The 16,341-nt window shown below is 42.3% G+C and overlaps 1 protein-coding gene across 1 annotated transcript; it reads left to right on the top strand.

Annotated features, from left to right (window-relative positions):
- The first annotated feature begins 942 nt into the window (after window positions 1-942).
- Window positions 943-16,057, top strand: MLYCD (malonyl-CoA decarboxylase). Its single transcript, XM_030457971.1, has 5 exons — window positions 943-1,560; window positions 3,155-3,267; window positions 4,402-4,558; window positions 5,070-5,219; window positions 14,575-16,057. Exons 1-5 carry the CDS (start codon window positions 1,009-1,011, stop codon window positions 15,106-15,108), a joined length of 1,506 nt encoding a protein of 501 aa, XP_030313831.1. The 5' UTR covers window positions 943-1,008; the 3' UTR covers window positions 15,109-16,057.
- The last annotated feature ends 284 nt before the right edge of the window (window positions 16,058-16,341 follow it).

Below are 16,341 nucleotides of genomic sequence, written 5' to 3'. Positions count from 1 at the left end.
GTGCCATGGGCTGGGAACCACGGGGGGAGTGGATCAAGGGTTGGACTTGATGATCTCAGAACTCCTTTCCAACCCAAATGATTCTCTGATTCTGTATCAGGATAAACTTCTTTACAGAAAGGGTTGTTAAACACTAGAAGAGGCTCCCCAGGGTTGAGTCTCCATCCCTGGATGTGTTTAAAAACCCTCTGGATGTGGTGCCTGGACATGGTTTAGTGGTGGGTACCCAGGAACAGGGTAATAAGGTCAGGACGTGCCTGGACTCAATGATCTCAAAGGTCTTCTCCAATTCTATGATTCTATGAATCCAACCCATGTGTTTCCCTTTGTTTTATGGGCATGTAACACAAATGATGGCAGAATTATAGGAAGTCAAAAGGAAGAAAAAACCTCTTCCTGTGACTGAACCAGAGCAGTATGTGTCTGTTTAGCTCCACTCATGTGTGATCCCAATGCATTTATGAAGACTTTGGGCTTATGTCTGGAGTTTTTTGCTACAGATCTCAAAGAGCAAACAACTTTCAGGACTGCGTCCTCAAATTACACAAACAACTTTGTCTCGTTTCCTGAGCTTTGTTTCAGTCCTCACCTTCCTGAGACTGTGAAGCAACCTTTGTACCCTCTGCTCAACCTGACAGCTAGGCTTCCAGGAGCCCAAACCTTCTCGTTTCCTAAGGCCAGGAGGAAAAAACTTTTTGGATGCCACTGGTTTTAAACCAGTGACGGGACCCTTGACACCACCGGGACCCTGCGAGAGCGCTGGTACCGCCCATGAGCACCGCGGCCTCCCTGAGGCAGCCCGGTGACCCCCTTCCTCCCTGCGCCACACTCAAAATGGCGGCCGACACCTCCCAGAGCCCGCCACACTCTTCTCACTTGCGATTGGCCAAGCGGGCTGTCAGTCTGCAGCATCAGCCAATCAGCCCTCCATCTGCCGCTCTGGGGGCGGTGCTACGGCCCGGCCCGGGCGGGGAGGTTCGGCGGCTGCCGCCAGAGGCGAGGCCCGGGATGAGCCGCCTGGGCCCGCGTCTGAGCCCGCGGCCGCTCCTGCGTGGGCCTTGGGCGGTGCCACCGGGGCTGCGTCGCGTCACGGTGGCCGCGGGTTTGCGTCGCGGACCGGCAGGTTCCAGCGTCCCCTCCGCTGCCGCCATGGAAGAGCTGCTGAGTCGCTCGGTACCGCCGCTGCCTCCCTACGAGACCAAGGAGAAGGCGCCGCCTCCGGCGGAGCTGCGCAGCGCGGAGTTCGTGCGGTTTTACCGCGCTCTGGAGGCCGGGCCGCCCCGGGCCGAGCTCCTCACCCGCTTAGCCCGCGATTTCGGCGTAGATCACGGTCGGGTGGCGGAGTTCAGCGCTAAAGTGCTGCAGGCCCGGGAGCAGCAGCGGGAGCTCGGGGCCCTGCTGCAGGCCGAGGATCGCCTCCGTTATTACCTCAACCCCCGGTACCGGGGGCTCTTCCAGCACCTGGGCCGGCTGGAGGGAGGGCTGCGCTTCCTGGTGGAGCTCAGGGGAGACCTGATGGAAGGGCTGGCGACCAAGGCGGTGGATGGGCCTCATGTAAAGGTGAGAGGGCTGGAGAGCTCTGAGAGGGGAGTCCTGGGGAGGCGGGAGGAGAGGTGGGGATTCTTGTGGTGCTGCTACTCGTGGAGTGGACAGCCCGGGCTGGAAAGCCCCCGTGAGCACACGATGAAGGGGTGACCATGGTGGGAGAGGAGCAAAGCCCATTCCCACGGGATGTGGGAGCTGTTGGAGTTGGGTTTGCTGCGGGGCTCAGGAAGCAGCCGTGGTGTGAAGGTCTGAGCTCTATGAAGTGTCAGGGGGAGGCTGGGAAGGGCGTTGGAGGAGGTGCAGTGTGACACAGTGTGACACAGTGCGACACGATGTGACACAACGTGACACTGTGACACAGTGACTTTGTGTGACACAATGCCACACAATGCCACACAATGTGACACTGTGACATAATGTGACACAATGTGATGCAATGTGACACTGTGACACAATGTGACACAATGTGACACAATGTGACACAATGTGACACAATGTGACACAATGCGACACAATGCGACACAATGTGACACTGTGACATGTGACACTGTGACACAATGTGACAAAATGTGACATAACGCAACACAATGTGACACTGTGACACAATGACTCCATGTGTCAAAATGAGACACAATGTGACACAATGCGACACTGTGACACAGTGACTCCGTGTGACACAATGAGACGCAATGTGACACTGGCACAATGAGAAACAGTGTGACACAATGTGACGCAATATGACAGTGTGGCACAATGGGGCACAGTGTGACACAATGCGACACAATGTGACACTTTGACACAATGACTGTGTGACACAATGTGACACAATGTGACACAATACGACACAATGTGACACTGTGACATAATGTGACGCTGTGACACAATGTGACACCGTGACACAATGCGACACAATGTGACACTGTGACACAATGGGGCATAAAGCGACACAATGTGACACTGACAACATGACACTGTGACATAATGTCACAATGTGACACTGTGACACAATGTGACACAGTGTGACACAACACAATGCAACAGTATGACATAAGGTGACATAATGCTGGTGGTGTGGGGGCTGCCAGGCTGCATCAGGAGCTCACAGGAAGAGAGCCGTGTGATGACATGACTGCTGTCCTGTGCAGGGACAAAAGTGATGTCACAGCGGTGTTGTGAGGAATATTAAGAGGAGGAAGGAGTTGCCATGGCTCAGATCAGCTGAGCTGAAATTCAACTCATTATTGTCATCAAGTTTCCCATGACTTTTTTTCATGATTTTTAAATCTGAGCACCCGTGGAACTGCCACCTGGTTGTGAAGACTGCTCAAATGCTTCTGCTCATTGTCTTGCTTCTCATCTACTTTTGCATTATCTTGGATTTCTGTGTTTGCTGGCCACATTAGGAAGTATCTTTAAACGTTTAAATTCAGGCCTGTGTGAGTAAAGCTGAGCTGTTATGTGGTTAATCCTCTCCAGCAGCTGCCTTAGTTTCTTTGAACTTCCCAGTGTTGTGGTTTGAAATATTCAAGGTTCTCTTTACTCACATACTCTTTACTCACACTCTTTACTCCTAGCTAGCAGGCAAGGCTCATCTTTCTTCTCTTTGCAGGAAATGAATGGAGTTTTAAAGAACATGCTTTCAGAGTGGTTCTCAACAGGATTCCTAAACTTGGAACGGGTCACTTGGCAATCCCCTTGTGAGGTACTCCAGAAAATTAGTGAGTAAGTGCTAGAAGTTGCAAACACTTGTTGAGGAAGAGGTGCTGAAATGCTGGTAACTGCACAACCAGTTTACAAGATATTGCTTTTCAATACTGAACCTCAGGCAAAAGTATAATTAAGGAACAGTTGCATTTAACACTTTAAAGAGCACACTTTAAAAGCTGAATTAAGTAAAGGGAATAATTTCATCCTTCAGCTCTGGTCCTGCTCTTGTAGACTGCTGGCTTTTCTTCCACCCCTCCCAGCTCTCTCTCCCCATTCCCAGAGCTGCTGCTGTTGCTTTTTTCTACAAACACTGATTTTCTCAGCACTGCCTTCTCCAAATCCCTTTCCTCCCAGGGGTGCTTCTGCCGCTGCCTCTCTTAGCAGTGCCACCTTCTTCTCTCCTCAGTTCACACCAGAGAGAGTCAATATTTGTCTGATGCTGCACAGGGTGCCCAAAACTCAAGAGCAGTTTTCATTTCTGATGTGGTGAGGCTTCGCTTCCTGGCTCAAACTGCTGAGGTGCAGAGTCACTTGTGAGCTGGATGTGAAGAGAACACTTTGGGTTTTTCTAAAAATTCCTGTGAAATCGGCAACATTTCTTTCTGAATTTCTGTCAAATGCTGGAAGCTGTAGTGATGAAGTAGATAACTGAACCAAAGCTGTGTTGTGTGGCATTTTGTTACATGAAAAACTCAGAAAAATGAATTTGTTGTGAAACTGGGTGACTTAAATGTTGATGAGGCAATGAAAAGAGACCTTCTTTAAGGTATATTTTCAAAATACAACTTTTCAAGGTATTTTGGCAAACACACTACACTTGTAATATGAAGTAGAGAAAAAAATAAATGTTTGGTTGAAGATATGGCTGTGGAAGTTCTGATAGTCAGATCTCCTGTAATGAACAGAAGGTGCAAGTGAGATCTCAGCCACGCACTAAGCATATCCCAAAGAAAAGTGGACACTGGCTATGCACTCTGCTTTTGCCACCTACTTTATCACAGCTTTGCAGCCTGATTCTCCTTTTTGACTGGAGGATTTTGTCTCTGGAAAAAGTACTGAGCTTGTCAGGTTGGCAGCTGACCTCTATTTTTAAATGGAAAGCAATATCTATAATCCTGATTTTTTTATTATTATTATTTTCTCCTTGAGTTCTGAAGCTGTGCATCCTGTTCGGAACTGGGTTGATATGAAGCACCGAGTTGGATCCTATAGAAGATGCTACTTTTTTTCTCACTGTGCAATCCCAGGAGAACCACTGATTGTCTTGCATGTTGCACTAACCAGTGATATCTCCAGCAGCATCCAGGTAGAGTCAATGATGTGTTCAGGACTCAGCAAAGTGCCTAAATTGCAGTAGATTTAATTTGAAATCTGTAATTTTTTATAATTTCAGAATACTTGGTTTTCTTTCATTTTTTTTTTAAGATGAGAGAATTCACACTTAAAAGTCACAGGGATATTTTGTATATCTCCTGTACTGTGTAAGTGGAAATTTTGGAGTTTTGCTCAACTGCAGGAACAATAAGAAAAGATAAGAAATATATAAGAAAAGATAACAAATGAGATTAAAACTTCAAAGCCCTTGTGATTACTTCTGAAAGTTTTAAAATACGTTATAGTTATTTCCTGCATTTGATAATGTAGCTTTTCTTTCTACTTTTTTATTAGATTTTTCTTGTTTCTCACAGAGGGTGATGAATAAAACAGTGGGGGAAACTATATGGGATATTTTCAATTTAAAAAGAAAAGCACCCTTCTCTCTCTATAAAAACTACTGCTAACTTAAAAAAAAAAAATTAAAATTCTTACTTTCCCAGGCCATAGTGAAAGAAGTGCCACCTTTAGAAGCAGAAGATACAGAGAAAATTACAACAGCAATTTTCTACTCAATCAGTTTGACTCAGCAGGGACTGCAAGGTGTGGAACTTGGAACCTACCTCATCAAACGGGTTGTAAAAGAGCTGCAGGTAGGTGTTGCAGGGGGTACTTCAGATGCTGTTTGGCCAATGTGCTCTCACCTTATATTGCTGCTCTAGTTTTCATTTTGTGTCTTTGCTCAAGGCAATGAGGATGAAAATTTTCTGCTCTTGGTTAATGTCTGCAGAGGTAGATGCTGTTACAAAGCTGTTAAAAAGAAAAAAAGATTTCTTTGCCTAGGTATTTCTTGTAATATAGCAAAGATGTCTGACATTTGGAAGTCACAGGAATCAGTTACTTTCTGCAAGGCAGTTCTGTGAGTTTATATAATGCTGTTGCATGCTCTAGGATTATTGTTAATAGTTTTAGGACTTCCTTCTTGTAGAACCTTATTCCAAGCAACTGAAGAAGGGACTGAAAATTCATTACTTTGTATAAAAAGTGGGGGGAAAGGGACAGTTGCATTCCTGCACTGAGTACATTGATTTCATTGAATAGTCTTTACTGCTTAAATTACTAACGAAGTTACTCCTTAAAAGTAAAGTTTGCTTCTTTTGCTTATATTCACTGTTTCAGCACCTGGATTAGTAATAATGTCTGAAAAATTTGTTGGTGATTTAGAATTATTAATTTAGAAAAATTAATTAGAAATTAACACCAACCTAAATTTCTACTGCTAAAAAGTGATTGATTAGTCAACTATTGACTGATAGCTGCCTGACATTAAGTTTGGTTTTGTTTTTTTTTTCTTTCTGTCTTTTTTTTTTTAACCTTATTTTTAATGGATATTTTGCCAGAATTTTGCTGCTTCTTGCTTTTGGAATGACTTTTAGATTAATTGTCTAAAGTGCAGTAGTCCAGGTATAATTAGGCTGTGCCATCTGTCTGATCTTGACTGAGGGGAAATTGGAATAAATTTATGCATTTATCTGCTTTCACATCTGAAAAATGATTTCTGGATAATTGAGTTGCTCTCATAAAATAACCCTATTGACAATGTATTTGTCCATCACTAAATTGCTTAGAACACTGGAAAGGTTATGGGTGCATTATAAAGGAAAACAGATGTACAATAGTTTCTAAAATTCAATCTGTCCAAGAGAAGAATGTTTATTATTTACACTTGTGGTAAAGATTCTACATTTCCATGTTGCAAAATCCAACCTTTCAGTGTTCATCAAATACATGGTGTGTAGGAAATGTTTGGCTTGTGATACCTTTAAATACATTCTAATCATAAAGTTATTCACTCAAGCTTAAATAACTGATTTAATATTGAAAGCTAAGTGCCAAAGATGGAGGTCTTCCTTCCTACTTAAATTTCACACAATACTTTAGGATGTTAAGGAAAATGTTCTGGCTTTAGAATCATAGAATTGGTTGGGTTGGAAGGGACCTCAGAGATCATCAAGTCCAATCCTTGATCCACTCCCCCCGTGGTTCCCAGCCCATGGCACTGAGTGCCACATCCAGGCTCTTTGGAAATATCTCCAGACACGGAGAATCCACTACTTCCCTGGGCAGCCCATTCCAATGCCTGATCACCCTCTCCAGAAAGAAATTCTTTCTAATGTCCAACCTAAACCTCCCCTGGCACAACTTGAGACCCTGCCCTCTTGTCTTGCTGAGAGTTGCCTGGGAAAAGAGCCCAACCTTCCCCTGGCTCCAACCTCCTTTCAGGGAGTTGTAGAGAGTGATGAGGTCTCCCCTGAGCCTCCTCTTCTCCAGGCTGAACATCCCCAGCTCCCTCAGCCTCTCCTCATAGGATCTGTGCTGGATCCCTTCACCAGCCCAGTTGCTTCCTTTGGACCTGCTCCAGGACCTCAATCTCCTTCCTGAGCTGAGGGGCCCAGAACTGGACACAGTACTCAAGCTGTGGCCTCACCAGGGCTGAGTACAGGGGCAGAATCCCTTCCCTGGACCTGCTGGCCACGCTGTTCCTGAGCCAGCCCAGGATGCCATTGGCCTTCTTGGCCACCTGGGCACACTGCTGGCTCCTGTTCAGCTTCCTGTCAATCCAGACTCCCAGGTCCCTTTCTGCCACTCTGTGCCCAGCCTGGAGCTCCCCATGGGGTTGTTGTGGCCAAAGTGCAGGACCCAGCACTTGGCCTTGTTAAACCTCATCCCATTGGAATCAGCCCAACTCTCCAGTCTGTCCAGGTCCCTCTGCAGAGCCCTCCTGCCTTCCAGCTGATCCACACTCCCCCCAGCTTGGTGTCGTCTGTGAATTTGCTGATGATGGACTCAACCCCCTCATCTAAATCATCAATAAAGATATTAAACAGCACTGGGCTCAACACTGATCCCTGGGGGACACCACTAGTGACCGGCCGCCATTTTGATGCAGCCCCGTTCAGCACCACTCTCTGGGCCTGGCGCTCCAGCCAGTTCCTAACCCAGCACAGGGTGCTCCTGTCCAAGCTGTGGTTAGCAGTGGTTAGCAAGGTTTTATAGGGTGAATTGGACCTGTACATAGCTGACTATGAAGTTGTAGCAAAACTTTATTTATTCTGTATCTCTCTATATAGCAAAGGTAAAGCAGCCTCCATGGATTGTCTCTCCACCATTCATTTTCTTGATGATAAACCTTGTTGGCATGAAAAACATTTGCAAGATAATCTAGGAGTATTTATCCATGATGGATGTGAGGCTTTAATAGTTTGCTTTCCATTCTTTGATGTTGTTAATATTTTTTCTTTTCTCCCCACTTTCTTCCCCCTATTCATGCTTTCTTCCTCTTCATACCAAATTAGTGTTCTTGAGTTAGTCTTGAATTCTGCAATACCCACCTTTCATTACATCTCTGCAGCAACCCTAAATCATCAGACTGTTGTTACAGAATTATTTGGTGCATTTCTGTGGTTCTTGGGCCTTCAGCTTTTGTTATGAATGCTGTGAGTCCCATCACAGTGGATTTTGCCTCTTAGTGGAGGGAAGCCTCATGTATTTCAGCTTCAAAATATTTACACTGAAATTCCTGCAAAGTTGAGTTGTTCGGTTCAAAGGCAGGGCATATGGTGAGTAATACCCTTGGCAACCTATTTTACCTGTTTCCCAAAATTCTGGAAGGCTTAGTTCACTGCATTAATTACACACATGTGCTCTCACTCTCTCTCTTTGGTCAGTTTTAAGCAAAGGACTTTCCAAGGTTGTCTGTGTTCAGGATGGACATAATTCCTTGGAGTAGCATTATAGACACTTTAAAAGGAACAAATGGTGTGGCAGTTGTGCTGAGTGGACTTGGTGACAGCAGCTGAAGCAATAAAATAAAATAAAAATATCTTGGGTCAAAAATTAAATCTCATTAAGAATCTTGCAGCAGCCTCTGTAAAAATAGATTGTTGAAGTCTCTGACAGGAAGAGGATTTTTAAAATAACCTTTGCATGGCTTTACAATAAATAAATCTTTAATTAAAGTGCTGTTAAATCAGAAAGGGTTTCCAGGTTACATATGTTGAGACTGTCTTTAATTTAGCTGATAAAACAATGCTTTGGGAAGAGGAAACCACTTGAAGAGGTTGAGGATTTTGGTTTTCATTATATTTGATTCATTGATGATTAATACTCTTTTTTAACTTGGTATTTGCTTGACTTAATTTCTGGGGATAGTAGTTGATTCATATTTTCTGAAAGCACTGCAAACTCTTAAAACTGTTTTTTTTAATATCCTCTAATAAAAAACCTTTATCTGACTTTGCCTTAACATAACCTGCTGTGACACTTCTACTTGTAAGTGCCATTTAACCTCAAAACTGAATTCACAGCTGTCATTCTCCATCAGGAAAACTCCAGATTGGACCTGTCATGGATGTGTATTGGTAGATCAGAAAAAGACATGTATGAAGTCAGAAATATGCTAATAGCCACTCTTTTCCCCCTGCCATTGAAGGCTTCATTTGGCAAGATTTTTAAAACCTGTTCTGAAACATTCATCCAGCAGGTATCCACACTGTTCTGTCTATATTTTTAGTACCAGATTCCTTAAAATCTCATTAATAGATGATTAAGATAGTGCTTAATTTTTTAGAAATCTTTTTGCTAAAAGTCAAAATGACAACTTCTTAGTGTTAAACACTAAGTTTGAGGCACTGCACAGGAATTAATGACCCCTGCTTTTGAGTCTTTCACTAATTTAAGCAGGGGGAGGACCCATGAAGCTGAGTAACAGAAATGGGCCCTCAGTTTCATCTCTTTATATGTGCAATTAGCAGTTTGAATCCTTAATCTCTACCCAGACATTATGCCAGAGGTGTTGTAATAAAACGGTAAAGGGGAGACAGAACAGAGTAGCACCTTGGGGATGCAGCTTGTATCAGGTAGAAAGGGCATCCTAGGAGGAAGGATACTGCTCTAAATAGGAGATTTTTTCTTTTTCTGGTAGTTGCTTGACAGAAGTTTGCTACACAAATACTTAAGAAGGGTTTCATCAACAGGCTTCTCTTGTTGTTGGGATTATTTTGGGGCAAGCAGTGGGATTTAGTCATTAGTCTCCTGATGCTGCTTTGGTCCCAGTTCTCCCCCTGAGATTCTGAGATTATGCTACCTTTGTATTCTGTGGAGTCTCTTGGTTAAATTAATGTATATAAAGCAAGGGGCAAGTCAACAGAAATAATCTCTTGTATTTCTTAAATTTAACCTTGTGTTGCTCCCAGAAATGAATTAGGTTCTGAAGCAATTTGAGACAACTAGTAGGAAAACAAACAAACCCCAGACTGGGTGCTGGAAAACAAGCAGGCAGATGCATTTCTAGGAAGCTGATAGGTGCTGGTGAATGTGTAGACAGATTTCTCATTAGCCAGACATTTAATTCAGAATGTGTTTATAGGCACTCTAAATGGTCTGTAGCTCTGCAGAAGGTACATCATAGCAATTCAGTCTGTAGATGACAGACACTGATAACTGTGGTGAAGCCTTTGAGAAAACTGCTTAGAGTTTTACAACCTGTGGCATTTGGGGGAGAAAACTGATAGCTGCTGTGTGACTCAATTGAATGCTTAACAATTGGTGGCAGATTTTGGCTTTCTGGTTGGGCTGTTGATAATTGCTACCTTAATTTGATCTAGGTGACCTGGGGAGATCATAATTTCCAAGCCAGGCTTTGCTTTCATTGATGAAAAATGTAACCTTGAACTACAGCTTTCACAGTTTCAGATGAGATGTGGATAATAGGAGAAATCTGCTCTCTTCTGCAATGAAAAAAAAAACAAAACCACAAAAATAAAGAACAACCAAACCCCCAAATCTACCTCAAAACAAAATGAGCAGCTGTTTCTTAATGGTGTGTGGGTTTCTGACAAGAAAATAAACATTAATGGATCTCCACAAATAGCCTCAGAAACTAGCACATCAGTTTTGCAACTGCATAAATGTGCACATTTTGCTGCATCTATTTATTTTTCTAGAAGAAATGGCAGCCTCAGATAAGCTCCTAAACTCAAGCATTTATCAGATATGTAGCAGTCTGTATGTTAGCTTGAAAATGGGGTCACTTTCCCATGTCTTATCTGTCCTAACAAGTAAAAAATAAGCATAATTTCCCATTTTGTATTTATTAATGCAGCAGGAGCTCCCAAGTTCCTGATAAATATTTTGAGTTGGGCTTGGTGAACAGGTCACTCCTGAAAGTGAATGATAAACAAAGAGCAGTCAACATCACAAGGAAGCAAAGTTACTTAATTTTAGGAACTTGATTAGAAACTTTTCAGTGGCTGTTAGTAATACACAAATATGAGCAGAAATTGTTCATTCTCAAATCTTCCATTCTGGGTGGTGCATTGGAACCCTCTTAGCTTTGCAAGCTGGGATATGAGACTGGAATTTTTACCCTATGGAAGCAGTGGCCATGGCTCAGCTCCTGTGTGAAAGTCCCCATTTGGTGGCTCTGTTCAGTAGCAGAACAATATTTTCAAGAACTGTGCTTTCCAAGCAGAGATTGTGCAGAAGATGGCCAGGCTTGGCTTTGTGGTGAGCAGCCTTTTCTTTTGGTCCAATCACTTTTTCCTTTTCCCTGAAAGAAGAATTCCTGCTTCTCAGATTTCACCAGTACCTTCCTTCTTCTGTCCTTTCAGGTTTTAACCCCAAACATCTCTAAAGAATTAATGAAAAATACACAAGCAGGACCTTCTCAAAGGGGCTGGCTTTTGTAGGATGAATGATACAGTTAGGAAAAAAAAACCCACACTTGTAAGGAATATAATCCCATCCTTTGTTCAATAAGAAACACATCCTATACTCCTTGAATCCCTACCTGGAGGAAAATAGCCTCTAACAACCTTTTTCTTTTCCTCTTTTCTTTTCTTTTTCACCTCCACTGCACAATAGTAACGTCTGTACTCCCTCTAGCAGCACATCTGGGGTTTCTCATTGGTAGGTCATTAGTTTGAAAACTTTTACCAATTTATCCCTGTCTCTTGTGTTCTCTGTGTTAAAGTTGAACTTTAAAGGAGAGTAGGGAATGAAGACAGAGGAATGAAACCCCATTTTGAAACACAGTGCCTTTTGTTGGGAGCTTGCTGCTGTGTGAAGATGCTGTCATGAAAAGGGTACTTCTCATTATAGGTTACAGGTTTGTGTTTCTGTCCCTTAAGGTTCATTTGCAGGTCTGTCACATCCTAGCCAGTTGGTGGGTTGTCATCCATCATTATTGTGCAGACAGGCAGAAGGGTACTGGGTCACTGAGTCTTCTGAAGGGAGTTGTGGCCCTCCCTTCTGGGCAGAAATTCATCTGGAGCAGTGAGAGCTGCCATGTGAAAGGTCAGAAGACTTGACAGCAGCCTGTCTCAGCTGCTGTGATACACTCACAGCAGCATCACCACTGCTCAGCTCCCAGTGTGCTGGTGGAGATGTGGAGGCAGCAAGTGATGCTGCTCCTTACCATCCTGACAAAACTATCAGCTATCAGCTTCTTCTCTAGCATCAGGTATCCTGAAGTGTATGGTGTTGCTTTCTTCTGTTCTCATTTTTGCCCTTTTTCTGCTCCCAAATATTTATTTTCAATTTACTGTAGTTATTGCTCTCTTTATCAAAAGCAGAGGGGAAACTTTTCTGAAAAGGCCAAACTGTCTACTCCAAGAAACATTCTTTCAATAAAAACTCATCCGTGCCTCTTATAGCTTTGGTCCACAGTAACAGCACAGCATAATAAACTATTTTGTTTTATAAATTCTGTATGCTCTAAACTTGTAAAAAGAGATGCCAATCATAGAATCATAGAATGGTTTGGGTTGGAAGGGACCTTAAAGATCACCCAGTTCCAACCCCCCAGCCATAGGACACCTTCCACTAGACCACATTGCTGCAAGCCCCATCCACCCTGACCTTGAATACCTCCAGGGAGGGGACAGCCACAACTTCCTTGAGCAACCCGTTCCAGTGTCTCACCACCCTCACAGGAAAGAATTTTTTCCTAATGTCCAACCTAAATCTCCCCTCTTCAAGTTTGAAACCATTTCCCTTTGTCCTCTCACTACACACCTGTGTCCAAAGCCTTTCCCCAGCTTTCCTCTAGGACCCCTTCAGACACTGGAAGGTTGCTGTAAGGTCACCTTGGAGCCAGCAGACATTGCCTTCCACAGACATCTCTCTGGGTTAATTTCCAAATAATATTATTTTCTTTTGTGGAATACATACACGTTGAAACTTGAGAGCTGTATTTCACAGACTGTGTTACAGACTTATGCTGCAGAATTGCTCTTAAAATATCATCATGGGCTTTAGGGGAGACTTGAGATCAACACCTGTCTAGTATTGCAGTACCTGACCATGGCAGCTGTGGCAGATGAGAATATGACACACTCAAGATCTCCTGGTTTCTTTGATTACATAAATGGTTGTTTTGTTCAGGAAGATATAGAAGTGATTGTTTTTCTAAATTTGTTTTTTTGCTTTATCCACTTCTCTAAAGGACATGAAATGCTGCTTTGTTTACAACTGGATATGTCTGTCTTGTTCCAGTCTGGTCCCAAAAGAAGAATTCCTCAACTTCATTATCTGTGTCATAGTCAAAGAATTTCAGATGAGGGGAGCAAGTGAGGTTATTCAGTTTGTGCAAGAAGTCACCAAGCTGGAGAGCTGGAGGATCTGAGCTGGCTGCTCTCTCACACTGCTGGCAGCCAGCTGAGTGCAGTAAGCCATTGAGGAAGGAAAAAAAAAATTCTAAATAACCAGATGAACATTATGCCAGTTACCAAAGCTATTAGAAGTGGTGCCTGGCTCCTGTCTGTGGTGGAGCTTTGCCTGGCCTGAAATCCCTGCTTTCTGCAGCCTGGTGTGGAGCTCAGTGGTACCTGAGGATGCAGCAGTGTGGGTGCAGGAGGAACAAGGGAGCAGTCAGCCTTCATTAAGGTTTGCTAGGGTAAGGTAGCATCTGAGCCATGATGACTTTTTAATGGTTATCTCAGTAATACTCAGAGTAGAGAAAATGCATTTTTTAGTCATTTAAAGACAATTTTCTGTTGACATTAAGATGCTTCTGTAGTGTTGACAAATGTCTTGGTGCTTACCAATTCTTAATTAAAACAAACACTTGTGGCTGCTTCAGTTCAGCTCTGTCTTCCCTCTGTTCCTTGCCTCCCCCCTCTCCTCCAGCAACATTGACTGATGTGATTTTAGTTAATTCCAAGTGACAGTGAGTTTAACAACCTTCTCCATTCTTAATGCTGGTGTATCTAACACACAGTCTTTCTTATGTATGGTTTCCTTTACCTGATTACATAATTAACAGTTTTTACTCCTAAGTCAGTAGAAGTTTTATTAAAACAGGTTTTAACTATGTGATTAATTTTTTTTTACTGCAAGTATGTATTTCTTACCTTGCTATTTTATCAATCTAGCTTATAGTTTGGGAATAACATGAAAAGTAGCTGGCCTGTATAAAGAACTTCTTTCAAAACTTCAGGAAATTATTCTTTCCATTAAAATCCAGAAAGCTTACCTTTTGTGATTTTACAGTAGACTGAAACAATAAATTCCCTTTGATTTTTAACAATATAGTCACATATGAAGAACAAATTATATTTAAGACGTTTTGAAACCTGTATGTTTCTTTTTAAGAAAAAATCTTATTCCTCTGTATAACTGTTTTATGGTATGCAACTGTTTTGGTTGATTTCTGCCTATAAAATGCTGTAGAGAACATTGTGCTGGTTTGTGCTGTGTAAGTACTTTTATCTGGCATGTGTGTGCACTGTAATGCAGTCAGTGTTACAAGCTTGGTTTTTCTTCAAGGCACAAACAGATTACTGTCAGGGTGATTGTTTTTGCTTTGTTCCTTTTTGTGTATATATATCAGTTAATTTTCAGAGCCCCTTGACATGAAGTGAGGGGACTGCTCTTCTTTCACTTGAACTGTTCCTTTTCAGTCCTGACACAAAACTTGAGAATTTTTTTCTCTCCTTTTGCCTGCAGAAAGAACTTCCTCAAATAAAAGTTTTTTCTACTCTTTCACCTATCCCGGGATTCACAAAATGGCTCGTTGGACTCCTCTCCTCACAAACAAAAGAAATGGAAAGAAAGGAACTTTTCACAGAATCAGAATGGCAAGAAATCTCCAAGATCACAGGAGACTCTACTACTGAAACACTAAAGAAACTCTTAAATAACAATGAGTGGGTGAGATCTGAAAAACTGGTTAAGGTGCTCCAGTCACCACTGATGAAACTCTGTGCCTGGTATTTGTATGGAGAGAAACATCGTGGCTATGCTCTTAATCCAGTTGCCAATTTTCATCTTCAGAATGGTTCTGTGCTGTGGAGGTTAAACTGGATGGCAGACACAAGCCCTCGGGGCATTGGTGCTTCTTGTGGCATGATGGTGAACTACAGGTACTTCTTAGAGGACACAGCCAGCAATAGTGCAGCCTACTTGGGGACCAAGCACATTACAGCCTCAGAGCAGGTCCTTTCCTTGGTGTCTCAGTTCCAGCAAAATAGCAAACTTTGAGTAAATAATCATGGAAAAGTAAAGACAAGTGTTCCTCACCCCTAAAGAACTCTAATGCTTTGCAGTGTCTATATTTAAATGAGAATGTCTGCTAGAAAATAAATGTACTCAACACAGCAGGATGCCAAGTTATCCAGATTATCAGTTGTCTTGCTTACATTGCCATTGCCAATCAATACCTGATTTCTGTGAATGAATCACTAAGTTCTAGACATCTGTTACATTCAAATGGGTTGATGGTATGTGTTAAAGGGTGAGTAAAATTCTCCCAGTTACAGCTCAGTAGTAACTTGAATAATGGAAGATAGTTAGGCCATGCCATTATTCTGTTTGTAACCTCTATAAACCATGAACTTCAAAGGAGCTGCAGTTATTTGTCATAATACTACTACCAGAGAGAGTTCAGTACTGAAGTACCTGGAAAGAAGTGCTGAATGCAGGTGAATTTTTAGTCAAATGTATTAGTGAAACAGCAATCTACAATTTCATTTCAATTGAGTTTGGCTTTTTTTCCCCCTCAAAACTCATGTAATGCCTCTTGGTGTTTTCCTTTTTCAAACCCACTAAAAATCTCACAGAATCTTTGCTTTACTGGAGCATGAAAAAGCCTTGTATTAATAGTGTAGAAAACCTCTTATCTTTCAGTGCAGCAGGTCTGGAGTGCTATATTTGTACTTTTGTTTGCTAAATTATAATGGGCAACAAGGGCTTGTTCAAATAGGAGAGGGGAATAAGAGAGACTGATACTTAGGGATCAACAGAGCAGTTTCCAAATACATGTACCATACTTTGGGTCTGGGAATCTTTTCAGCTGATGAAGAGTTTTTTTAATGAAGAGGTAAGTGTGACTTGCAAACAAATAAACTTTCTCAGTAAATCATGTCTTGTGTATTTCAGCAAGTACCTCCCTTCACTTAACAGCTCTCCCTGATAAGAGTCTCACCAGAGCAGAAGGGCCATCTTAACAGAATTTCATACTGGTTTCTAATTCCTGATTTCTTCTCTGTCTGGTCAAATTCCAGTCCTGTTTTCAAGAAAAGAATTACACAGATAAATTGAAAGTGATAGAGTTCCTGCTTGTGTATGGAAACAGAAGGAAGCTCTAAGTGTCCAAATAGCCTTTCTCCTAGAACAAAATGATATAATTGCATACACTTTTTTTTATTGAGGATATCTGATACTCTTCAGAAAAAAAATAATCAGTTATTGCCACATTATATCTAATAAATGAAT

The sequence above is a fragment of the Calypte anna genome, chromosome 11 (assembly GCF_003957555.1).
Source record: "Calypte anna isolate BGI_N300 chromosome 11, bCalAnn1_v1.p, whole genome shotgun sequence".
Classification (NCBI taxonomy): Eukaryota; Metazoa; Chordata; class Aves; order Apodiformes; family Trochilidae; genus Calypte; species Calypte anna.
This window is presented reverse-complemented; position numbering and strand designations above follow the sequence as displayed.

Bases quoted from the DNA above. Each gene is read 5' to 3' on its own strand.
- MLYCD (XM_030457971.1), top strand. From the start codon at position 1,009: ATGAGCCGCCTGGGCCCGCGTCTGAGCCCGCGGCCGCTCCTGCGTGGG. The intron at 1,561-3,154 runs GTGAGAGGGCTG...TTCTCTTTGCAG, and splicing joins TGGATGGGCCTCATGTAAAG to GAAATGAATGGAGTTTTAAA. The intron at 4,559-5,069 runs GTAGAGTCAATG...TTACTTTCCCAG, and splicing joins ATATCTCCAGCAGCATCCAG to GCCATAGTGAAAGAAGTGCC.